At 48.5% G+C, this 25,764-nt stretch overlaps 1 protein-coding gene across 1 annotated transcript in view; it reads left to right on the top strand.

Moving 5' to 3' along the window:
- TTLL11 (tubulin tyrosine ligase like 11) overlaps positions 1-25,764 on the top strand; it is a 223,716-nt gene that overhangs the window by 99,501 nt on the left and 98,451 nt on the right. The window contains exons 5-6 of the mRNA XM_080819651.1: positions 2,194-2,289; positions 3,054-3,169. Coding sequence (XP_080675777.1) covers positions 2,194-2,289; positions 3,054-3,169 — 212 coding nt within the window. The remainder of the gene's footprint in view (positions 1-2,193; positions 2,290-3,053; positions 3,170-25,764) is intronic.

Raw genomic sequence — 25,764 nt, 5'->3', positions numbered from 1 at the left:
TAAAGGCAGAACTAGGATTTGAAATGAGCCCCTTTAGCCACGTCGTGCCATTTCTCGGTGGTGGGATCCGTAGGAAACTGCAAAGCAACTAGTATATATGGGGTACCTCCTATAAGGCAAGGTACTTTTTGCTTCCATTAGCAGCTAGCCCTGCAAATCAGCTATTGTGACTCCCACTTTTCCGATGGGAGATATGAAGTTTGGTGAGGCTAAGTACCACCCCTAGAGTGAGAGACAGAGGTGGGATTGGAGCCCAGTCTTTCTGGCTCCAAAGCATTTCTGTACAAGATCCTACATATTCAGCTACATGCACCAAAGCATAGGTTCTGGAAAATACCACACCATTGGTGGGTGCAGCTCAATATGGCCGGTGATGTTTTGCCTTCTCCAGCTTTTCCTGTAGCTTTATTTTCATGAAACCACTGTGCATTGAATTGAAAGCATCCACCAGGCTGAGAACGAGTGAGTCTAAGCTTCTGAGTTGGAGGAAAAAGCAGTTGATGACTAAGGATGACAAACCTGGGCCCCATAGCCCGCTGCTCTCTGTAGCCTCGTCAACACCACTTGCCTCAGCCCAGGTCTGAAGTTAGACTGATGATGTCACCAGAGTCTCTTAAAGGGCTCATCACTCACAGCCACTTGTCATTTATTATTCAGCGGATCTATAATGCATGTAACATTTTCTACCGAATTTCCATTCCTTTCTTCTCGCGACCGGGGAAAGAAAAATAGAGTCAGGATGACTTTTTCCAACTTCTCGTCCTCATGGCCTTTCCCTGAAGAATAACCTCATACTGAATTACCCCTGAAAATGGTCATTTAGGCTTTGGTTTCATTAATAAGGGTGAAGCTACAGTTTCATAATTACCATCTAACGAATGCACGTTCTATAGAGACAAGTAAATGAATTTCCTCTCATCTTTTCTTCCGGACTCCACAGAGGAGGGGACACCAGCTGTCCCTTTTTCTTTTTCTCTCCTTTATTCTCCACTTAATTTTTTGGAAACTTTGGGACTATCAATTCTGTTAGAAGCTTTCTACCTTCTCATCTACAGAGTTAATGAGAGCCCTCCCGAGAATCTGACGTCCTCATGGCTCGAGTGTGGATCTCATTAGAACGTGGGATCTCAAGGATCAGGAGGAGTCATGTAGAGGAAGCGTTGTTCCAGGCAGAGGGAGTGAGATGCTCAGGGTGGCTCACCCCATCCTAGGGCTTGTGAGGAACTGAAAGAAGCCAGAAGACAGCCCGCCCTGAAGCAGCTCGCCCGGAAGGAAGGGCAGGCGTCAAGGACAGATGGTGTTGGAGTTAGCCTGGGGTGTGGGTGCAGTGACACAGCGCTCCCTGCTCAGAAGGGCTCCGTGCCTGGTTTAAGGCTCTGGGGTCACCATCGTGCAATTGTCAGTACTTTTGGAACAAGGAGTCCCTTATTTTTGTCTTGCGCTGGATCTTGTAAATGGTGAGGGGTCAGTCTTTAGGGAAATCCTTTGGACTTTCTGAGAAATCAGTTTCTGCTTTTGTAAAATGGAGAGCAGGATCCCTCCCTCAAATACACTGTCATGAGGATTAAGTGAGATTATGGTATGAGATTACATAATCGGTGCATTGTATAGTAAATGGTGCCTAATAAATATTCCCTTCTCTTTAGCTGAGAGGGTCTACCAGAATCACCTGGGCAGGTGGGGGGGTTGTTTTTCCAAGTTCATTTGCCTGGGTTCCACTCTGATGGCTTCTGACTCCCACGTGTGGGTTGGGGGAGATGTGTGCTTAGGGCCCTTCAGGGATACTGAGGTACAGCTGAGCTTAAGAAAAGTAGCCTTGGGTTTTCCGAGATCTAGCTGAGAAGCAACTTAATAGAGGAGAGCAGATGGAGAGGGAGAAATTGATGGACCACTACTGATCCTTAACATAATAAAAAACCTGTTAAGGAAGAAAGAGGTCACTGAGAATGCTGAAATGCATTATGAGAACTTGTCCCATTATCAAGATTCCTGTAAAATGTTCTGCTGTCTATGTGCCCTGACAAGTCCACCCAGAGGAAGAGAGGCCGTGGACAAGAGAAGCCAGGGTCCCGGCCCAGGGTGGGGACAAGATTCAAATTTATTGTCCTCTTAATGACCTTACTACCATACTTGATTCTTGAAAAGAAATTGTAGCTGGAGGGAGTAATCCTGAATTATGTTTATCCCACCCAGATTCTAGGCTTTGACATTCTTCTGATGAAAAACCTGAAGCCTATCCTACTTGAAGTAAATGCGAACCCCAGTATGAGAATCGAACACGAGCAAGAGGTAAGTACTGGAACTATCTCCTTGAGTATGTTGCCCGACCGCCGCTGGTGCTCGCTCGGCTCAACGAGATTCAACATTCTCAGCCTGGCCCAGCAAACTTCTGCCCAAGTCTGAATAATTTCAGTTTGGTGGAGCTCTGAGCAGCGTCTATAAATATAAGACCTTTCCAACCCATGGTAACTTCCCAGCATGCCGTTCTTCGCGTTTTTAAGGTCTGCAGACACAGAAGCAGCTGAGCCTTTCCATCAGTTTTGACATGAACTAATTAGTTAGCCCCAGGAGATGAGCTAATTGAAATTCTATGAATATGATTTAGCCATGTCGACATACTCGAGTCACTAAGATAAATAGTACAATTTAACAGTGGTTTTATTTTTCCTCCCCCCGCCTTAAAAAATGCATAAAAAAGACTGGAAGGAAATACACCAAATACTAATATTGGGTTTTGGGGGGACTCTATGGGTTCTTTTAATTTTCTTAGCCCCGTCTGTATTTCCAAGTTTTCTACACCAAGCATGGATGATTTTGATGGTTAGATAAACCGAGTGCTCTATATGTATGTTTTCCCCTCTATGTCTTTTGTGGATTTGTTAAAGGAAATTGCCATTGTAAAAGTAGCATGAAGGGAGCCTTTTAAAAATTCTCCTCTATAGATTGATATGAGCAAAACCTAACTAACAGCACAGCCAGTAGAGCTGGTGAGGATAGTCACTTGGTACCAAGTCACTCCCTCCGCCGTAACACGGAATCCTTACCCATTCAAGCTTTCTCCAGGGGTGTTCGAAAATGTCCCCAGCCTTGTCGATGAGGAAGTGAAGGTGGCCGTGATCAGAGACACGCTGCGCCTCATGGACCCACTTAAGAACAAAAGAGAGAACCAGTAAGTATTTTTTATATCATTCATTTCTATCAACTCTGCTCCCTGTGTCCTAGCCACTCGGTTCTTAGAACATCATAGCATGGTGAGATGTACATGTTAAACCATCTAACCCATCATATTTTCATTTATGGTTATCAGCCTCCAAATACAGTGACTTAAAATCAGGAGGTGGAGACTTGTATATGAATCCAACATTTGGGATTCAAATGATGAATTTTTAGCTGATTGTTATTTGAATCTGGAGATTCTCTTCCACAAACCCCCTTTCCCCCCAAGATGGGATCCCCTCTTGCCCACCATTGTTCACAGGGTGCTTCTCTTGGAAATGCTCAAGCCTAGGGAGAGACCACAGGTCACTTGAACATGATAAAGATCATTTTCTTTTTACCTTCTTTGTGACATTTACACTCTTGCATTATAAGCTTTTTGTTTCAACATTCACAGAGCCACTTTAAGGAAGTTCTGGAAGTTCTATCATCTTTATGGCAATTATAATTCCCCTCCATCCCACCCACCCCAGGGCGCATAACCAAGGTGGGGATGCTGGTGGGAGTACATGCCCTGCTCCTTCCTCCAGGGATCACCCCTGAAATGAATGGCATCTCATTTGGGTATTTTGTTTGTTATGTTTTTGCCAAGTTCCTGGCTCTCACAAAGTATGGGATGAGTAATTATCATTACGCTTGTTTGAGGCAGAAAAATCAAAGACAGGCATTTCAAATAGCATTCTTTATCCCCCACATCCCCCCACCCCTGGCAAATCAGATTGACCCAAACGCTCGCAAATGCAGCCCTTGTCAGCTATGGTTCGAGACTGCAAGGAACTTTGGCTTCCCCTTCCTAAGCCAGGTGTGTTCTCCAGGTCCCCGCACCGCAATGCCTCACCAACCGGGCTCACGCCGAGATACCATTAGAATATTCTGCGATGGAGCTTCTCCCTTGGCTGCACATTAGAACCATCTGGAGAGCTTTCATAAATACCAGTGTGAGGGCCGCCACTTCTAGAGACACTGGTTTTAATTAGCCTGAACTGGAGGCCTGGCTGCATAAGTCTTCTGGGTCCCCTAGGGGATCCTCCCAACTGGCCGAGGTGGAGGGCCACTGCCCAGCAGGAAATGTCACTCCGGAGGAGTGTTTATCTTAAAATTCTGAGTCGGGCTGGATGGTGCCGGCTCGGCTGAGTGCCCCTCCCGAGTGTTCTCCACCACAGAGTGCCAGTGTTGGCGAGACTTGTCTGAGAAGGTTCACCTGCCGTCCACGCGGCCAGTCCTGCCAGGTATGGGTCCCACCGATTAGAGCTGCAAAGTGGTGTCCTGTTGGGTCCTGTGCACACCCGGTGTGGCTTCCACAACATAGTGGCTGGGAGCGCGACCAGGCAGGTGGTTGGCAGTTTGGTGAGATTAATTGCAATAAACCTCATTCCTTGAAAATAGATTCTCCAAGGGTTATTGATCTCCCTGATGGAGATGAGGTCTCGAGAGACTGCAGGGCACTCTGGGGAGGTTCGGGGGGCTGCTCCGTGTCAGTGTGGCACATTAGAGCAACTCTTTAAAGATGACCTTGACACATGAGCGCTCTGATTTTGTTGGTGGCAACAAATTTGAAGGCCATTGTGTGGCCGCCAAAGATAGGAAGAGATGTAAGAGAATCACTGTATTTTCACATTAAATGGTATCAAAACACAATTAGCTTTCTTTTCCTTGGTTTAGTGGTTTTGCTTTTCCTACACCTGGCATTCTGGATCATCTCTGAGAGCTGTAGATTGAAAATTGAGTAGTGATGGGGCACAGGACCAGGATGAGAAAACCATTCACCACTTCTCAATCATAAGTAGCAGAACGTGGTTTTAATTGGACTGTTGCCTTTTTTTTTTAACTGATAACCAGGAACAGTTAAAACTTCTAGAACCTGACCTTGATTCTAATATAAAACCCTCCTATCTCCCTCTATTCTTGCCTGTTAACATATGGGTACATATTAATAGCCAAATGTCATTTACCGGTAATTTCCCTAAATTTCACCTAAAAAAAAAAAAACCCCGACTATTGTCTATGAAAGTACTTTGTAATCTGTAAAGTGCATTTATGTAAAGAATAATTATTACCATTTTGGTAATTTTATCATGCAGATAAAAAGGCTAAAATTATCCTCAACTCCTCTGTGTAGAAATGTATCAGAATAACTTGAAAAAGCTCCGTATTTATGCCCACAGAAAGTGCCCAGGGTAGTAGTACTGAATCGTAAGTGTCCAAAGCTGCAGGAAACGTCGTCACAGAGACTCCTGGGCTGGGAGGCAGCTTTAGAAACCAGAGTGTCTTGTGTTTAAATAGGATCTGACCTAACCCTGTAAAAACAATTGATGACCCTTGCCTTTCGCTACATGTCTGTAGCCAAAGAGGGTCTAAAGTGTCCCTCCCTAGTTCCTTCTTGAGTAACCACCTCATGGGTACTCAAAGCCAAAGTGAGGACCCCCAAAGTGGGTCCTCACTCTCTCCATACAGATTGAAGACAAACGGTAGATAGGTGTCCTGACCTCTTCATGCCTTTGAACTTCCTCGGGAAGTTGCAGAGGGGGCTCGTGTCCATGCCTGGGCCTCTTCACGCTCCTCGGGGACTTAGAGGCTGGGGTCGGTTTCCTGGTGGGACTGAAAGCGGTCCTCATGCCTTCCCCGGGAACGGGAACCTGTGACTGCTGGTACCCATCTTGGCATAGCGGGAGGCTCTCTCTTGAGCCCAAAGACACCAGATTCCAGTTCTGACCTTGGGAATGTGGTGGAGCTGGGTGAGCCTCGGTGTCCTTTTCTATGAAATGACATTTAAATGAAACAGGAAACCTATTGGTAAATAGTAGCTACTTAAATGCTTAGTTCACTACTCAACAATAAGATTCTCTACTAGAGTATGAGAAAACAAAAACAAGGCTTAGCTATCATTATCTTTTCTGGTATACTTAAAGTAGAACTTTGAGTTGAAAACCAGCGACATATCCTGAAACTGAGGCTGCTGGATCACTGTGGACTAGAAATGACATGGGAGCTGGTTGCCAATGGAACATTCTGTTTCCAAGGAGCAAGATGTCACTGTTCCAGGCATATTTCTTTGTCGGATTGGGAGAAAATACATTTGGCCCCTGAAGGAATAAAATAACTGCCATATGAGAATTCTTTTGAGCTAAGATAAAGTTTTGTAATATCTAGTGACTCTGATTTACATCGTAGGGTTCTTTGGAGACACTGAAGGGACAAGGGAAAGGGGAGGCTCATGGGGTAGGACTCTGGAAACGTGTATCTGTATACACACATATATGGTGGTAACGTTCACATACAATAAAATTAGGTATTTAAATTCCATGGCATTTAGTATATTCACAGAGTTATGCAATAAGCTCCCCTACCTAGTTCCGAAATGTTTTGTCACCCCAAAGGAACCCCTGTACCCATGAAATAGCCACTCCTCATTCCCACCTCCACCAACCTACTCTCTGTCTCTGGCTCTATTTATGCTAAATACTTTATATAAGTAGAATCATACAGTATGCAATATTTGAGTCTGTCTGCTTTCACTTAACATGGGTTTTTTTTTTAAGATTTTATTTATTTATTTGACAGATAGAGATCACAAGTAGGCAGAGAGGCAGGCAGAGAGAGAGGAGGAAGCAGGCTCCCCGCTGAGCAGAGAGCACGATGTGGGGCTCGATCCCAGGACCCTGGGATCATGATCCCAGCCGAAGGCAGAGGCTTTAACCCACTGAGCCACCCAAGCGTCCCATCACTTAGCATGTTTTTGAAGTTCACCCATGCTGAAACACGTTTGGTGCTTTATTCCTTTTTCTGACCAAATAATATTCCATTATATGGATATACCATATTTTATTATCCATCTGTCACTCGATAGACATTTGGGTGGAAGCAATGAACTCTTTTATATTTCAGCATTCTGTAGGTTTCATTTGAGAACAAAGAATCTTTCCTGGTAGAAGAAATTTTTAAAATTCCCAGTTTAGTTCAACCCCCTCATTTTATTGGGAGAAGTACAGACGGTGGGAATCGGAAGGGATCTTAGAGACCATCATGCCGTGGGGCGGCTGGGTGGCTCAGTGGGTTAAGACTCTGCCTTCAGCTCAGATCATGATCTCAGGGTCCTGGGATCGAGCCCCGCATCGGATTCTCTGCTCAGCAGGGAGTCTACTTCCCCCTCCCTCTCTGCCTGCCTCTATGCCTACTTGTGATCTCTGTCTGTCAAATAAATAAATAAATCTTTAAAAAAAGAAAGAAAGAAAGAAACCATCATGCTGGTCAGTTCCCTGGCCAAGACTCTCCCTCCTAAAGGTCCCTGCAGAGGAGAAGCATGTGTCCGGGTGGGGCACAGGTATGGCATCAACCTGGCCTGGGGGGAGGTTTTCAACCTCTGATCACTATACTGTGAGCTTGGCCAAGACACCCTGCTTTCTGATCTGGTCTCTAACATGGGGATCGAGCTATCTCCTGGGCTGGATTGTCATGGTCACCACATGAAGTGACACCTAGGGGAGAGCCTCATGGCGTCTGAAGACATTAGACAAATGCCAGTTCTTAGGCCCACCAGGTGGCCAGTCAGGCTTTGAAGTTCTGTTCACTGTGACAAGCAGTCCCCAGCGACCGAGGCAGCCCATCTGAGTCATGTACATGACGGTTCTGCACACGGGATCATGCAAGACAAAACCTAGACGACAAAGTCACAGAGCTAGTTGGAGGCAGCGTGGGGACCGGATTCTGGGTTCCTGACTTTGACACCAGTGTCCACTTCGCGTTGCCCCGTTGCTCCATGGACCTCCAGCTTTGCCTTGGATTCAAAGCTAAGCTTGTAAGATAAGGAGGAAAAAAATCAAGAAAATCAATGGATACTTTTCCTTTCCTTAAGGGACTTGGGAGGCCTAAGTCTGTCTTTTTAAAAACTCCTATCCAAAGCAGAAGTAAACAAATGGCATTCCCTGATTATTTAGAAAACAAAGTTATTGTCCCATCAATTGATTCATTTGTGGAAGGTCGGTTTACCCTGGGGAGCCATCTTACTGGCATTTTTCTCCTCTTTCTGAATGTAGGTATTTCTGGTAACCGGGTTCCTTTCCCAGGAAGCATAGCCTAAGGGCTATGGTTAGGGTTAGGGTTAGGGACAGTGGACCCCAGAGAAGCGTAAGTGAAGCAGAGACAGGCTTGGAGGAATTGGAGGCAACTTTTTCAACACTGTGCTGCCATGTAGTGTCCATGAGCTGTGGTGTAGACCGCCCGGCCCATCTCTTACTCAGAAATGTGTATTTTGGAACACGGCTTCTATAAGACATGGAAACCCCTTTCCCCACAGCAACATCTGACCACCTTCTCCCAGTTTGCTTACTTCCTACCACAGCAACAACCTGGTGGATTATAAAGGGAGGAATCAGGCTGGGCACAGTGCCTTTTGCCCGGATTCAGAGAGGTTTGTCCTCCGAAGGCGTCACTGGGAGCTCGGGCTTTTCTTCCCACCTTGAGTCCAAGCATATCCCTTGGATCCTGCATCATGTTGGAGCCAATAAATTAAGTGAATCCCCAAATTAGGTTGATTCTACATAGAATCTGGGATAAAGGTGGAACATTCTAAGAGAAATAAGACCAAGGAATCTCCCCGTGGCTCACTTTCGCCGTTGGGGCTTGTACAAGACCAAGGAATGTAATTCTGTCCTGTCCTGGAGAAGAGTACCAAAAACACACGAACTAGAGGTCCTCCAAGCCCAGACCCCTGCCACTTAAACTGGCAGTATATCCTACTGAAATCCCCTCAGTGGCAGGGAAGAGGGACTCCTGAAATGTCTAGACCAAACACACCTTCCTAAGTGCGGGACACCATCTTCCTCATCAGAGAGCTCTGTCGCCAACAGTAGTCCGAAGAGTCACGGAACCGTCCTGCCCAATGACCCATCCTTGCTTGCACAGCTAACATTTGCTGAAATTCTGGGTTTCACTGATTCCTAGGGATCCCTCTGTAGCAACACCCTAGAGATCAGCACACAGGGACACCAAGCACCTTTGAAGATTTCACATAAATCAGGAGTCTGGGTCAGAGAGACACGAGTATTTGCATATTTATTTGCATGTCATTGACACCCTGAGAGGATTAGAGAACCCCCTGCTCTTGGCTTTTAGAGTATTTACGGACTTACTACTGTGTGCCAGGGAGAAGTCTTTCAAAACCGAATTAGCTCACAGGCCCACGGGAGAGACAAGACCCGCACATACAAATAAATCTGTAGGATAGAAAGTGCAAAGTGCCTAAAGGGAGAGACAGATGGCCAAGGGAGGAAAATGTAAGGAAAGAGTATTTACTGATAAGAAGAGTTAAAGAAAAAATTCTGGCAAGGAGGAGAGGGCATTTGAACGGAAGTTTAAAGGAAGAGAAGCGCACAAATGGAAGGACATCCGCGGTGGAGGAAACAAAGTCGCTGTTGGGGGAGCTTAAGGGGTTCAAGTCCGCTGGAGAGGCGGGTGTGTGAAGTGGATTCGCAGAGGGGAGGTGCTGCTGGGGAAGGAGATGGAGACCCAGGGACCAGAGGGGGATGGCCTTGAACAGCAGGCTAAGAGAATCAAAGCTCGTTCTCAATCCGCAGTATCTGCAAGCCCGTTAACTACACAACATTTCATGTATCTGTGTATTTTTCCTGGAGAGAAGGCCAGGAATTCCATCACGTTCAAGAAGTTGAGGACCCCCGCGGTCCTATTATCATCAGAGGCCACAGCGTGCTGGAGCAGTTTGTCCAAGATTGGGGTGTTGTGGCTTCAGGATACAGCATGCCCTCTGTACCTCGAAACGTCTCCCATTTTGGATGGCAGTCAGCAAACTAGAAAAATGTGCATGCATTTTCAAGTAAGAACAGACAGGAAATGACTAATGATAAGTGCATTATGTTATGGGCCAGAAATAAAACCAGACAACTCTCTTCCATTTGGAAGTGTTTAAACATTAAGTCAGAAGTTACCAGTAAAAGCCTCTTTCGGGTGAAGTTTGTTGAGCGGGAGGCATTTCCGAGACTTATGGGAAAGGTGGAATTTCCTGAGCTGAGTGAGAGTGTCATTTCGGAGACCATTAGACAGGAGCCGAGCCCTTCCTCCCGCAGGCAGGCCCACTGTCCCTCTCGCCCCAGCCAGGAGCAGACAGGACACCAGACAAGCGTATGGCCAGTCAGGCACCATTATAGGGTGACACGGAATTGTGTGGGGGCCCTTCCAGAATCATTCCAGGTAGTAGTGGCGGTGGCAAATGTATTTGGAAATCTCCTTATTGGAGTTGCTTCAGTGAGCCTTAAATGTTCACGGGCTTTTAAATGAGGAGCTGTTAGCTTTTTGGAAAGAGACAGTGTGGCCTGGGTTCGGGAGAACGAGGTTTTGGTACCGGATCTTCTTGGTCTCCGATGAGTCACTGTACTTTTCCTGCACCTGGTTTCCTCATCAGAAACCAAAACAAGAATGGGAGCAAGGGGATGCCAGGTCTGCTGAGCTCGTGCCCTGAGAGAGAATGGAGGTGAAGCCATTTAGAACACGGAAGAGATGTGTGCCCACAGGGTGTCATCGTGTCATTGCCTGGGTGGGCTCAGGTAAACATTGGCAGGGACTCGGCTTGTTGTCTTTAAGTACAGAACAGGAGTGCGTTTGAGTGATGGGTTGTCTCCTCTGAGGAAGCTCTGTGGCCACCTAGGTGGCTACTTCATTTCCCATAAAGTTCCACATGAGAGTGACTAAAATGGGAGCCAGTGTGTGGAGAACGCCGACATACAGCAGGATCCACACATGACACAAGAGAGAACAGACCTGACAGAAACTTATTTGCATGTGGCTGTGCGTCCCAGACTGCGAACCTGTGGGGAGTTCAGAAGGAGGCAGGGTGAGCCAAGGAGTAGGCGGAACCCCATGAAATGGTTGCTATCAGACCCTTTTTGGGGACCTACAAGAATGGCAGTTTCCAATGATTCCGCTGATGGCTGGCCTGGAGTGGTCAAGGCCACCTTCTTGAGGGAGGTAGGGCTTATGTTCCCTTGGGTTGGGTTTGGTGAGAAAACAGAAACAAGTTTTGGGGAGGAAGGATGGAGGTAGGTAGGGGGCATGGCTGGGGAGTGTCATGGCTGTCCAGGACCGTCGGGCATGTTTCCAGAAGGGCCCTGTGAGATGGAGAGGTCAGAGACTTCTCTGCAACACACTTCCTATTAATTTTCTCCTCATTATAAAAGTAGTATATGCTTCCTATAAAAAAAAGATTGGAACATACTGAAAAGTGTATAGCATGTAAGAAAAACCTCCCTCAGATTCAAGCATCCAAGAATTATTAGTTCATAAAAATAGTATGTTCTTCTCTTTCATTTTGTAGCTGAGGCCGCACGATCTGTATCATTTCTGCACACTGTTTTTATTTTCCTCCTTTGTACGTGACCGCGATTTCCCCCTTTGTGTTAGGAGCTCTGTGAGCGTCATTGGCATCAATGGCTGAGTCAGAGCCGGCCTCCTTGTTGGGGAATGTTTCGTTTATTTCCAGCGTCTTGTGCTTAAAGCTCTGTGTGCAGCGCAGGATGTTGTCTTAGCCAGGAGGGAGCCCCCGAGGAAGTGGGAAAGGAGACCTGCTCGTGTTTTGAATGCACAGGTAGGCGACACAGCGGGTGAGAGTGGGGGCCCTCCGAGTCAGATGCTCCGGGCTGAATCCAGGCACTGTGGCTGACAGCTGAGAACGGGACAGAACTTCTTTCCCTTTCTGTCCTCCGGTTTCTTCGTCTGTAACGGGGAGTTTGCAATAGGTTGTTCCTAAAGCTACAGAGCAATGAGAACTTCTTAATTTGGGGGGAGAGAAACATGCTTCTTATCCCTGAAAGACTATTCGTCTTGGGAAATGTCCAATCCGAGTGTATTTAAATAAGCCAAACAATTTGTGTAACCTGGGGACTTTCTTTTTTTAAGGGAAAAACAGCACGAAGGAAGAGGTGAACAAAGTAAGTGGGAAGGGAGCTCCAGCAGTGACGGGTTAATCTTTGGCTGCGAGGATGGATTTGATTTCCCTCTAATTATCTGCTAGATTAAAAGAAATGAAAGATCAAAATTAAAGCCAGTTTTAGTCCTCATTCGAAAGCTCTTGGATATCACACCAAATGGTGGGCAATATTCTCCAATTGGTTTCATTCCTTTGTTCAATTTCCATTTTTCCCTTCACTTTCAATAGCAAAAGAGCCCCAGGCAACCCTCCCCACATAGGTTAATGCGAGGGGGTGGGAAGAGGAGGAACCCAAGCAGCTCAGAACCATGGGACCCACCCCCATGCTCATCCCCCTCTGGGGCGCTCCCAGCCGCAGTGAGGCTCAGCTGCTCAGTGTGTGCACTCCGGGCCGGGGTGGATATCTGCATTTGCCTGGAGAGGATCGCTTTCTTCTCTGGACGGTCCACGCCTCTAGCACCAGAGGCCAGCCTGGAGAAGCTGCTGACACATGCATGACTGCATACATGTGTGCATGAATGAGTGAGTGGCAAGGGATCTTTCCATGTGGCCCCGTGCTAGAGGCTGGGTCAGGGGCACCCCTGAGCCTCTGTGCGGTGCAGGGTACGGTGGGAGCCCCGGCAGCAACATGGGCAGGAAGGAGGCAGCGAGAGGGGCCCAGGCAGAGAAAACAAGTCCCCATAAGGACCCCAGGGCAGGAGAGCACAGGGCTCTCGGGGTGCAGAAAGGAGTCCAGAACTCCAGCTGTGTGGCTCATAAAAGCTCAAAGCCCGAAACAGCTCCACACTGTCCCCGAACAGAAAAATACACCCATCACGGATATTCACTCCTCGGAGTACTCTGTGTGAACCACAGCTCTGCACGTCGGTGTGGACATTGAGCAAAGGTGTATCTGCAGTAGGGTTCCAACGAAATAAAATTTAAAACAGGCAAAACTCAACTTTATTTGGTAGAGATGTAACCCTAAGTGGCAAAAACATAAAGGAAAGCCAGGACAGGCCGTGGAAGTTTCAGAGCCTTGCTTCTGGGCAGGGACAGGGAGACAAGGTGTGACCTGAGAGGGGCACAGGTGGGGACAGAGACCTTGGCCGCTCTCTGGTTCTTCATCCGGGTGTGGTCCAGTAAGGGCCAGAATTTCTCTGTAAGTGCACTCATCTGTCTTATGCACTACCCTGCTTGGGGGGGCAGGGGGTAGAGACAGGTGAAATAAGGTGAAATTGGGGCGGCCTGCATGGCGGGATCATAGTGCGTGAGCAGGGAAGGAGTCAGGAGACAGGGGCCAGATGCTGCCAGAACTACTGGGTTGGACCCCACGTTGAAAACAGCAATGTCTTCAACAGCCGGGCAGCATGGTGAGGTTCGGCCGCAGTGGGAAAACCGGACTGGAGTGAGGAGGGGGTGGGCGCGGGGCCTCTGAGAGTTTTGACATGGTGGTTGTGTGGACTGGGTGGCCGTGATGGGGATGGAGGGAAAGGTTGCAGCCATGAGGTATTTAGGAGGATGAGGGGATAGGATTCGGGATGAGTGGGATGCGAGAGGTGAGGGCGAAGGAGGTCTCAAGAAGGGGGAGAGGTTAGCACCCGGAGAGACCAGGCGACGTTCCACAGGCCTGGGGTTTGGGAGTCTACGCGTCTGGGAGGGCAGAGACGGAACGGGCAGCGATGGGCGTGTTTACCTGTGTGGGCGCACCTGCCAGCCCCGGCTCCAGATAGGTGCACTTCTGCACACCAGGACTTCTGTGAGGCTCCGCGAGGGAGAGCGACTAGAATCTGTCCTCAGAGGTCTGGTTGAGAAGTGGGACTGGACATCCCCCCGCTCAGAGGAAAGGGTGGAGGAGAAGAGAAGACCCCAGAGGCCAGCCTGAGCATTTTTATCTTACAAGGTGGTTGTGTGGGAGAGGGATAGACTCCCTGCAGGCCGCAGTGGACAGAACAAGGAAACACAGAGATTTGTAGAGAGGTTTATTTAAGCTCAAGGGAAAAAGCCCCCTAAATCAAAAACACCAACCTTACTTGGCCTGAAATGGTAAAGGTTGACTCAAAGGAGTAGTGAGTTCCATGTAGCTGGAAGTATTCAAGCCAAGACTAACTGGCCACAGCAGGGGAGGAGCACCAGCTCTGGGATCAGACAGAAGGGGGTCAGTTCCGGGTCTCATGATTGTGGGCAAGTTGCCTGACCTCTCCGAGTCCCGGTGTCCTCCTCTGCACAATGGGACAACAGGTAGCTGCGAGGATCCCATAGGGACCAAAGCAGGTCTCCGGGTACACTCGTTCCACGGTACCTCTTGAGTTCCTACTGAGGATGTGACACGTGTTACCTGGTTCAGCTGTCGCCAGGCTGCATGGAAGCCTGCCCTAGACCTTAGTGGGGACTGAGGGAGAGGACACGTTGATATCCGAGCCTCCCACCAGCCCTCCATCCTCTTCCCACTCCTGACTCCATCCTCCATTGCAAGGAGCGGGGAGATTCTCCAGGTCACGTGCCTAAGCTCTGTCCGCACCAACCCCCACCCCGAGCGTCTCAATTGACTATCCATCATATCTAGCGGGAGCACACCAGGAGCACCCTTTGCCCTTGAAAGGATGTACGCGGCCATTTAGGAGGGAACACCAGGGTCCTGCGTGCCGGAAGGTGTGGGGCACAGACCCCATGTGGGCATGTCTGCTTGGCCTTACTCCACAAGGAGGCTACCAGAGCTGGGCCGAAGCAGAACTCTCTCCAGCAGAGACCCCAGGGGCTGCTGGCCAGCTCTGAGTGCAGTATCTTTTGCAAGATTCTTAGGTGGGGGTGCTTAGTTATCTCCAGGATGCTTGGCCATGGGCTTTTCTGGGGTCTCAGTGGCAGGCTAAGAGGAAGGAGCAAAACCAGGAAACTGGGGAAAAGGGGAAGGGACGGCGGAGGGGCGGGATGGAGCCAGTAGACCAAATTGTAATCTGGGTCCATGTTCTAATTTCCACGGCAGTGGAGGTCCACGGCAGGGAGTGGTGGCGGAGTCCCTGAGCTCTGTCAGGAGGAGCCTCCTGATTTCAAGCTAGCTAGCCAACCCGAGGAAGGACTGAGAGCCCCAGTGCCTCCCCTGGGAGTGTGGGGGCGGGGAGCTGGGGTGGGAGGAGAGTGGCAGTGACCATGCTTCAGCCATGGAGCCTGGAGTTTGAGATAGAACCGTGGCCCTATTAGAATCCCAGCATGGCAGCCGGGATGGCACAGCTGGGCATCAGACTCTGGGTCTGAGTCAGCAAGCCCCCTTGCCCCCCGGCCTCCTTCTACTGGTGCTTTCCAGTCTGTTCACACACTCCCCGCTGAGGCCAGCATGAACCGTAGGGCTGGATGGAGAGAGTCCTGAGATGTGGGCCCTGAGAGCCCGTAACTGAGTAGGGGCAGAGGGGCAAGGCTGCACAGGCTGTGCATGGATGGTTCCTGAACTTGAACAGGCTGTGAGATACCCCCCACCCCACCTGTGTGTGGGTGTGGCTGCCGGCGGCGGGGGTGATGGCCAGATGGCTGAGCCCCACCCCCAGCGTTCTGACTGTTCTACATTACAGGGTCACAGGTAATACAGATGCCACTGGTCCAGGCACAACACAATTCTTTGAGAAGCAGTTGCCTGGCAGCCCTGGGCCTGTGTCCATCCCGGGGCATCTGAGGACTCTGGGCAGCAGCCCCTCAGCCCCGGCTGGGGTTTGGCACTGTGCTCTCAGTTGGGTAGCTAGGAGGACTGTCCTTATGCAAAAGAGATGGGCAAGGCCCCCGGGGGAAGGAGGCCACTGGAGACACTTTGCCAATAACACAACCCTGCTCATGGGTGTCGAGACCACAGAATTGAAAAGGCAAAGCAGAGACACTGCATAATTTCACGTTTTAATTAATGTTTCCTTTCCCTGCCTTTCTGTGCTGGCTTCATAGGTTGGGTCAATATGAACTGATTATAAAATCTAACTTAGAAGGCACAAGCCACCGCCTTGGAAATGGTCTTCCGACGAGGGGGAAACATTGCAGATTTCTTCCTCTCTTCCTCCTCTTCCGGCTGGTTTGCAGGCCAAGTCCTAGATGCATTCTTAATTTGAGCCTTCCTCTGCAGCAGAGCAAGTGGTGGGGAAAATTTTTTCTCTAGGCAACAGCAACATTTCTGTCTCATTTATTTGGTTTTGCGCTGTAACATGACAGCTGTGGGGCCACTGATTCGAACTTAGGTCCTCCTAGGACTGCATCGTTCACGATCAGTAAATATAGCAGGTTGCAGATTTTAGCCATTTCATTATCACAGATGGAAATGAATGCTTTCTGGCCTCGTGAATAGTTTTAAATGTATTTTAAAAAAAAATACAATAGACAAGTTGTATTTCACTTCCAAATGTCTTCATAGTTCTGATCCATTTCGGCATTATCGGATTATCCCGAGGCCGTGAGCTGTAACTGTCTTCCAGGAATTTGGTGGTCAAGTTACTTTGTCCCAAACCGTGGAGGAGTCTAAGACATGTATGGGGACAGGTTGTCTGAACCCCGTTTAGTTTGTCCTGGGATCTGCAAATGTCCTTGCTGGCAATGGAAGCTGGAGCCATTCTTTTTCATAAATGGAGGTATAGTGCTGTATAGGGGGGCAACAAAGGTTCTCCAATCCAGGGGCTCTGGGTCTGAATCTTGACTTACCTTTCCTCTTGCCCACTGTGAAACATGGGGCCGTTACTTAACTTCTCAAAGTCTTGCTTTCTTCATCTTTAAAGTACGAGGAATAGTAACAATAAATGCTTTTAACGGAATTATTGTGATTGTTAAATGAATAAAAATACATGAATCTGTAGCATAATGACTGGACATAAGTATAATAAGTGGTAGTTATTTGACAATTACCCTTATTGCTGTCATTATATGAAGTGCCTGTCACAGCACTGAGCGCAGGGTTCAATCAATGGTAATTATTATTACTATTATTATCATCATAATTCGTACAGATGGACATATACCCAGAATACAGTTTTCCTCCATGCAAATTATATGTGTTTTATTTTTTAAGATATGGGAGCCAAGAGGAATTTACATAAGTAAATGAACATTTTAATGAAGTTTAGCAAGATTAAAGTAAATCAATGGTGCTCATATAAATAGTTTAATTAAGGTAATCCCTGATGCAAAACATTTGTTCAATTTGTGCCTCAAAATGAAAATGGGTTCCATGGGTTTTCAGGAACTTCTCCTCTTTGCCGCACGTGGGTATGGGGACCCTAAACAAGAACTGTGGGGCGCCTGGGTGGCTCGTTGGGTTAAGCGTCTGACTCTTGGTTTCAGCTCAGGTCACGATCTCAGGGTCTTGCGATGAAGCCCTGCGTTGGGCTCTGTGCTCAGTGTGGCATCTGCTTGAGATTCTCTCTCTCCCTCTGCCCTTACCCCTTCTCATTCTCTACCCACCCCCCAAGTAAATAAATAAAATCAGAGGAGAGGGAGGAAGGAAGGTAGGAAGGAAGGAAGGAAGAAAAAGAACAGCTTTCTCGTGGAAAGGCAGCTCTGCCCATAGAGGAGATGACGTAGGCTGGGAGTCAGGATCCTGGGCCCTGAGCCGGACTTTGGGGCTCCCCACCCTTCTCTGGGCTGTGACTTGTTCATCTCCAGAGTCTGCTATGGCCTGTAAATGCTGTGATTTTCTAAGTGCTTGTGATTTGCTGCCTTTTAAAAAGAGAGCTATAAAAACTAAAAAGGAAGATTTCATCCTTTAAAACCTTGAGACTCTGCAAATTTTGCCAATTGCTTTTAAACCACTCGGTATCAGGTGCCAAATATGTGAGGGAGGCTTAGTTGGAAACGGTGTTTGCCATCCGGAGTGTAAGCACGCGCACCGAACGTGTTCCTGACGGCCTCTTGCCACCCAGCTTCTTGCTTCCCGGCAGGGTGATGTGCTTCTCCGTTGCATTCAGAAGAAACACTTTTATGTTTGTTACCAATGTTAATTAGTTTGGAGAAACAGGATTGTGTTGCTAAAAGTAGTTCCGGATACAGAAGGCCATTTCTGGTGCTCTGATAATCTGGCTGCTTCATTGGCGGGGGTGGGGGAGGTGGGGGGGTACATAAGGAGGCTTTGCATGTTGTTCTTGCCCCAAGTTCATTGCTAGCCTCTTGCAAGCTGGTGAAGCCGTGCTTAGGATCCCTGGATGGTGCTCCCTCCCTGTGCATAGCAACTGGGGATGCGGACAGTGCCTCCCGCTGTTTGGATCTCCCCATTCATCCTACCAGCGGTTTGTTGGTGGGAAATCTCTCCTCTGGTCTTGGTAGCTGCTGAGTTGGCCTGCGACAGCCTGATAGTGTGACTGCATGATGTCAGTGAGGCGGACGGACGAGCCTTCCTGTAAGAGAGGGGGCTTGATTCATTGAGGACCCTTCCTGTCCTAACACCATTGGCTCAGTTATTGGTAATAATAGCAACAGTTCTCAGGCTTGTTGCTGAAGTGGGCATTTTGGTACAAGGCTGGCCATAGGCAGATCTCTGGATGAGTTCCGAGTTACCCCAAAATGTGTGCTTCATTTCTGAACTTGCTTTATACCCCACAGCAAGTTTGTTGTTGGCTCTTTTCTAGGGGGTGGGGGGCGCAGTTTCCATAAACTGGTTCTTGGCTCCTCTTTCGTGGTTGAGAGATGCTTTGGTTAATTTTCTATTCTGGGCTCTTAGTGGCATTTCGACTGCTTTCTGTGTTACCTCAGGTTAAGATCTCAGGATTGGTAGGGGCCTGGCATCATCTTGATTTATGATGTACTCGTTTGAAGCTGCGTTTTTTCTTTTGGTTTCACATTTGAGTTATTTTGGGTGATATTACCCCATTCTCCCGTTTTTCTCCTCCTTAAACTCTGGGTTCTAGTCTGAATTATGGGCATTGCGTTCATACAGCTAAGTGATGCTCTGGGCGATTTGTCACATACGTGCTGACATTGAAGCTGCCTCTTCTTCAGGAAAGAGCTCTGCTCCATCCCAGGCTTTATCTGTAAAAAGGAGATCGTAACGGTTAGGATCTTTGAGGAAGGCCCAATCCACAGCCCTCTTTTCTGCCTAAGTTCTGACGTGATCAGGAATAAGACAAAAGAGGGGCGCCTGGGTGGCTCAGTGGGTAAAATCCTTTGCCTTCAGCTCAGGTCATGATCTCAGGGTCCTGGGATCGAGCCCCGCATCGGGCTCCCTGCTCAGCGGGGAGCCTGCTTCCTCCTCTCTCTCTCTCCGCCTGCCTGCTCGTGATCTCTCTCTGTCAAATAAATACATTTAAAAAAAATCTTAAAAGGAATAAGACAAAGGAATAAAGGGGCTAAGGGCCAAAATATCAGTCATTATGGAAAAGGCGATGCTGGAGAATGAGTGCGAATGAGCCTCCCATTGTTGAGCCCAGAGTGGGAGTCCTGAGAACGAGGTTCCTCCCTGCCCCCCTGCCCCAGCAGGACGGCGGGAACCACAGCCAGCCCTGGTGGCCGGGCCTGTGCTCCCAAGAGGACCAGGAGGGAGACCTGAGTGGCTTCCCCCATTTCTCTCTCCATACTCACCAATCAAAAAAGTTCCTTAATTTCCTCAGGGGTAGAGTGACGCGTGGCAGAGAGAGGCCCAAGATGTCATGCAGAGTCCCCTCCTGTCACATGGGAAGAAACACCCAGGGTAGGGAAATAGGGATCCCCCCCCCTTCCCCAAAGAACAACCACACTTACCTCACAGGAATCAGAGGAACAGGGGTTAAAAGGACAAGCTCTGGAGTCTGATAGATCCGGTTTCAAAACCCTAGTGTCCACTCACAGGCTGTGTGATCAGACACGAATTCCTTCACCTCTCGAAACCTCACCTGCGAAGCAGGAGAGAGTCCGTCACTGTGAAAGTCAAGTGAGATCATCTGCTGGGATGCCAGGCGCATGGAAAGTGCTCGATAAATAATAGAGTCAAGAGAGAGAACATGTAGAAATGTCCTTTGTAAATGATACACTTCTATAGAAATATGGGGAAGTGTTGTTATTTGTGCTGGTGATATTGACAAGGTAGGGAGTCCCCTTGTTACACAGGAGGGTCCGTGCCGCCCGGGGTGGGCTTCTTTAAACAGGGCTGGGGACACCTGGTGGCTTGTGATGATGCATGTCTTCTCTGGTCCACTCTTACAAAGAAGATCCACGAGCCAGGAGGGAGGAAGAAATTAAATTAGTGAGATACTAGAAGCATGAGAATGACCAGTCCTCTGATTCAAGCTTTTTTTGTGGATTCTCCTGGAAACTGTCATGTAATTCGGTAGGAGCCACTAGAAAGCCTTCCCTCCCTTTAATTTATGCCAAAAAACCATTAGCAGGACTTTGACACAGGCTGAAATCCTGCCGTCCGGCCCCAAAGGCCAGCTCCACATGCCAGAGGCAGACCTTGAAGGGCACTCAAGAAAGAAATGGGGGTAGGAGTGTAGCTTCCCTCTGCCTCCCCTTGTCTTTCCAGTCACCACCAAGAGCGTCACATTCACAGAAGGTTTCCGTGGCCAGCTACTTTCTTGTCTAGTCTTTCGCATAACCCTGAGAGGCCATCTAACTCCCATTTTACTGTTACAGCCTTCACCCACAGACTCGGGCAACCCGCCCATGGGAGAAGAGCTAGCAACATCTCAAAGTCCAGAGGGAGACTCCCCCCCCTCGTAAGGCCCCTTGCAGCTGTCGTGTCACTGACATTTGCAGTGAACCAGCAGAGTGCCCCTTGTCTTGGCAACTGTTATTGCTAATATCTAGCCACAGCCACATTCTTTGTTTTGTATTGGTTTTGTTTGTTTGTTTGTTTTGTTTTCGTAATGACATTTGCTTTTCTTCCTTAACCTGGGAGCATTTGAGCATCGCCATGGGGAGCAGAGGTCTCTGCATGGTCTGCATCGCACACTCTGTCTGTAGGTCAGACTCTGCTGGCTCTGTCCTGGTGGAGAAACCACACCCCTTAGCACCAGGTTTTCAGGATCTGAATGGTTAGAGTTTCTTTCAAATCTAAAGAAATGTGTGAGCCCCTACCCTTTTCCAGGCACAGACATGGAAATTAAATAATGGTACCTACTGCGTGTGGTTCAGATAATACATGGACCGTGCCTCCAGCAGTACCTGGCACACGGTAAGCACTCAGTGAGAAAAGCCATAGTGTGGTTCTTGGTGGTGGCCTTGGGGAGCTCCCAACAGGTTGGCAATGATACGTCAACAGACGATTCCAGGACCATTGGGTGAATACAGTGGGACAGGCTGCCCAGAGGGGGAAAACAGAGATTGGGCTGGGGAAGGGCTGACCACTATGTCAGATGGGAGAACTGAAGACATAGGCCATGTAGGTTGGGGCAGAGCCGGTTTGGGGTGACTGGTAACTGTTTTCACATGGAGGAAGGTCCTCTTGGGAGGACCACATTTATTCAGTACAGTTCCACAGGGGAGATACGAGACTAACAGAACATCCTAGAAGGCAGATTTGGGCTAAATGTTAGCGAAAAGTTCCTAATAATCAGGGTTTTCTAAAATGGACGGGGCTGCCTGGGGACCCTGCTGTCTGTTGCCAAAGGGCCCACGCAGAGCCAGCGAATGCGAGAGGTAGAGGAGGGGAGCCCAGGCTTTGGTACCAGAGAATCACACTTGAGCCAAACTTGTGCGCTTGCCATGTGATCCCAGGCAGACCACTTGATGACTCATTGGATTCTGCTTTTCTTGCGAGGATCCAATGCCTAGTGCAAAAGCACTTTCTGAACTGGGGAACACCATGCAAAGTGTGACTTTCGCTTGTTGGCATCACGATAATTTCTGCTGAACAAGTCTTCGTTATGTCTCATTAGTAAATGCTTGTGGATTGGGTTCATTAATGAACCGATGATTTCCCCCCAACCTGGTCCTAAGGCTTGAATTTGGTCTTATCCCCGGAGCCTAGTACATAATAATTTTAAAATATACCTTAAGACACATAGTATAGCGTCATGTCTACACTGTCTCTGAAAGCAGTGCCTCCCTCACCCCTGAGCGGTCCTGCAATGCCAGCCTCTGGGAACTGTCGAACCCACCACAGAGGATCCCTGCAGCCCCCCGCTTGGCAGCTAGAGTCTAGGGCTGTGGATCCTGTGATCCTAAGCATCGCCTAACTTGGACTTTGAGCAAGTTGTTCTCCAAGGCTTGGTTTCTGTATCTGTAAACTGAGACAGTACTGGGGCGCCTGGGTGGCTCAGTCCATTAAACATCTGACTTCAGCTCAGGTCATGATCTCAGGGTCCTGGGATCGAGCCCCACATCTGGCTCCCTGCTCAGTGGGGAGTCTGCTTATCCTTCTCCCTCTGCCGCTGCCCTCTGCTTGTGCTTGCTCTCTTTCTCTCTGTCAAACAAATAAATAAAATATTTTTTTAAAAAAAGAAAAACTGGGACAATACCAATTTCCTACAGTTATTTTGAGGCTCAATGTCATATGCATGTTTATTCCATCGCTTGGCACTGGAAGGGCTCAGAAAGCAGCATAGAATGGCCATCATCACATGACTTTTAGAGTTCTCAGACATGGTAGACATCACTGGGTGAACGGTTGCTACTATAGATAATTGCTGTAACTTACCTAATTACAGAAACACACATAACACCATTTTCTCTATCCGTGTGATATTTTGAGGTGCCCGGATTTGGGGCAAATATTGGATAAATGAAGACCACAGCTTAAATTGGTGCCAATTTCCTTCCTGCCCCAAGTATCTCCATTTCTCGGTATGGAGAGCTGCCCAGAATCGTGTCTCTGGTTTCCATGCTGCCGTGTTCCCACCGATCTCACGTAACGATGGGGCTGCAGCTCTAGAAGCCTCCGCTGTCTCGTCTGTCCAATGGGGTAAGTGTAGCCACTTCGTAGGGTCATGGAGAGGATTAAAGGAGATCCGGGGACGGGGCTGACAGTGAGAGCTGTTCCATCGCTGTCACTTCTAGTACCGGCTATGAAAAGGACGAGCTCAGTGTCGCCTTGTAAAAGGAGACCCTCGGTAAACAGGACTTTCTTTGATTCCTTTTCAATTTACAATCTCCTTCAATCCTCTCACGGTGCCAGCATAACGAGGCTTTATAGCATCGGCCAGCTGACGAAGGAACCACGCTGTGAGGGAAAAATGCCCCAGGTCTTTTTTCAGTGGGGACCACTTGCAGCTGAGCTCGCCTCTGGCTCCAGGAGATCACGGGGGCGAGCAGCTTCTGTGAGTCCCTCCTGTCATTTCTGAACAGGAGGCTCTGAGCCAGCGTTCCAATATTGGAACTCCACACATCTAGCGACTGAGGCAGGGACGGGACTGCCGGGCGTCTGGTCTCAGAGGACAGTTTCTGTGATGCTCCCGGTGGCGGAGGCTGGGAGCAAGCACCCCCAGACGCCTTGTTCCCCACTTCCGTCTTCCTTTGTCGCGGCGGCTAAGTGACTCCAAGTCAAGCGGCCTCCAGCGAGGAGCAGCGCGCAAAATGCTTTGGTGCATACACGGCATCTTTTTTTTTTTTTTTAAGATTTTATTTATTTATTTGAGAGAGAGAGAGTAAGAGAGAGCCTGAGAGCAGAGAAGGTCAGAAGGAGAAGCAGACTCCCCATGGAGTTGGGAGCCCGATGTGGGACTCGATCCCAGGACTCCGGAACCATGTCCCGAGCCAAAGGCAGTTGCCCAACCAACTGAGCCACCCAGGCGCCCCCCCACCCGGCATCTTAATGCAAATTGCGGATAGATATTTTCCACGTACTTGGGGTTTAGCTCTTCAAACCCAAAAACTCATTTTTATCTATTTGGGATTGAAATCGTTTCTAAAAGGCATTACACACCTGCTTCCTGAAATCGAAGGAACATTAATTTGACCTTTTTTTTCTCTTCTTGGGGCCCCAGAATTAAGAGGTGGACCAATGAACTGGCTCCCCGAAAGCAAAACAAACAAGCAAACAACCCTCCCCCCATTGTTAGCATTTGCCTCTTTCCGTGGTGTAACTATTTCTACTGCAAGTGATTTCATGCTGTCAGTGCTTTTTAACAGCCAGCTGGGAAGACTCGAGAATATTTACGGGCTGCTTGAGGCCCTGTTGCAGGAGGGAGTGGAGCAGGGTGGAGAGGACAGGGACCCCCGGACCCAGGCAGACCTGGCTTTAGTCCTCATTTTTCCTGCTTGTGAGCTGGGCTATCCGGGCTATCTGGGCTGTACTTAACCTGAGTTTCTTTATATAAACTAAGATAACAATGACTACCCCAAGGGCGACAGTAAGGTAGGCTAGGTCAGGGCTCCCAAAGTCAAGTGCTGTAGGGGCCAACCAGGCGCCGTCACGATTGCAACAAGCTGGATGGGCGCTCTGACAAATACAGAAACAGAGGTTCTCAGGCTTGGCCAGGGAACTTCACCCGAGCCCCAGCCCGGGCCCTGTCTCAGACCAATTAAACCAGAATTTTGGGGGGAGTCAGTAAGCAAAATGTTTTTGTGATTTCCGGAAATCCCACAGGGAGATCAGTTACTGTGGAAGGACTCGCTCGTGGTGGTGACTTGTGGCCTACTTTCTTTAAAGGACGTAGACGCTGACCTTTAAAATAATTTTTCTCTACAGTATTGTCCTAAATGGCAACAGTAAACTTTGGGTGACTTTGGGAAATTGTAAGTTGTGTGGTCTGGAGGAAGGGGAGTTGAGGTAGGAGGGTTGGCAGCACTCTGATTATAAAGGGCCTTGAATCAGCACTCTGATTATAAAGGGCCAAGGAGTTTTAGGCTTTGCCTGCGGGCAGAGGGGAGGACCCCGTCCTCCATAGTTGGCAAGAGAATCGTTCCTAGTTGGCCCATTGAGCAGATCAGATCAAACCATTCATTCTTCAGAGCAATCCCTGCTCCAGCCCTGTGTTCCTGCCCTTCGAATTTGCACAAGTTCCCTTATTTAAAGTTATTTCTTCCACGACGTTCACCACCCAAGCTGGTAGGAACACTCTGATGCCGGAGAGGATTAGACGGATGGGACCCCAGAGGACCTCCTTTGTTCATATTATTAACCTGAGTATTTTTTAGAGAAGACTTGATTAAAAGAGATCATCGGGGGTTTGTTTTCTGCTGTGTTTTCTGGAGAGAGTGCGGCCAACGACCGTCCTTGCGCCTGCCTGCCCTCTCCGTGTGCATTTTACAAAGCAGGTGTCGGGCAGAGCTTAGGCGGCACTGGTTTCTAATGAGTTGCTTGTTAAACCACAGGCCTCCAGATTGTGCCGCTATAGTTACTAGTTTATTCAATGAGGAAGCCCTGATAGTACATTTTTTTTTCACCCTGAAAACAAGCATATTCGATTCTTTGCTGGTACCACGTTTTTCTGAGATGGTTGTTGTTGCTGTTACTGTTTATGGCCGGGGGCGGTGGTGGGTGCTTGGTGAATATTGTTGTCTTATCAAATTTTCACAGGGTCTTTGCAAAGAAGAATAAATCTGGTTTTGAAGAACTGAGTTGCTCGCCAAGGTCACGTGCCTGGTAGGGGTCAAGCTCAGCCTTGGGCTCGGCCCATGTTCCTGTTCTTGGCTACAGCCTCTTTGCTATGCTGTGCTCACGGCTATCTGCTTGCCTGTGTTTAATTGGCGACGTTCCACAATATAGGAATTTGTATTTTGGTTAAAGAGCATCTGGAAAATAATAAAAATAATTTTTAGATATA

This window comes from Martes martes, assembly GCF_963455335.1.
Source record: "Martes martes genome assembly, chromosome: 12".
In the NCBI taxonomy this organism is placed as follows: domain Eukaryota; kingdom Metazoa; phylum Chordata; class Mammalia; order Carnivora; family Mustelidae; genus Martes; species Martes martes.
The sequence above is the reverse complement of the archived record's forward strand: the minus strand, read 5'-3'. Positions and strand labels throughout refer to the sequence as shown.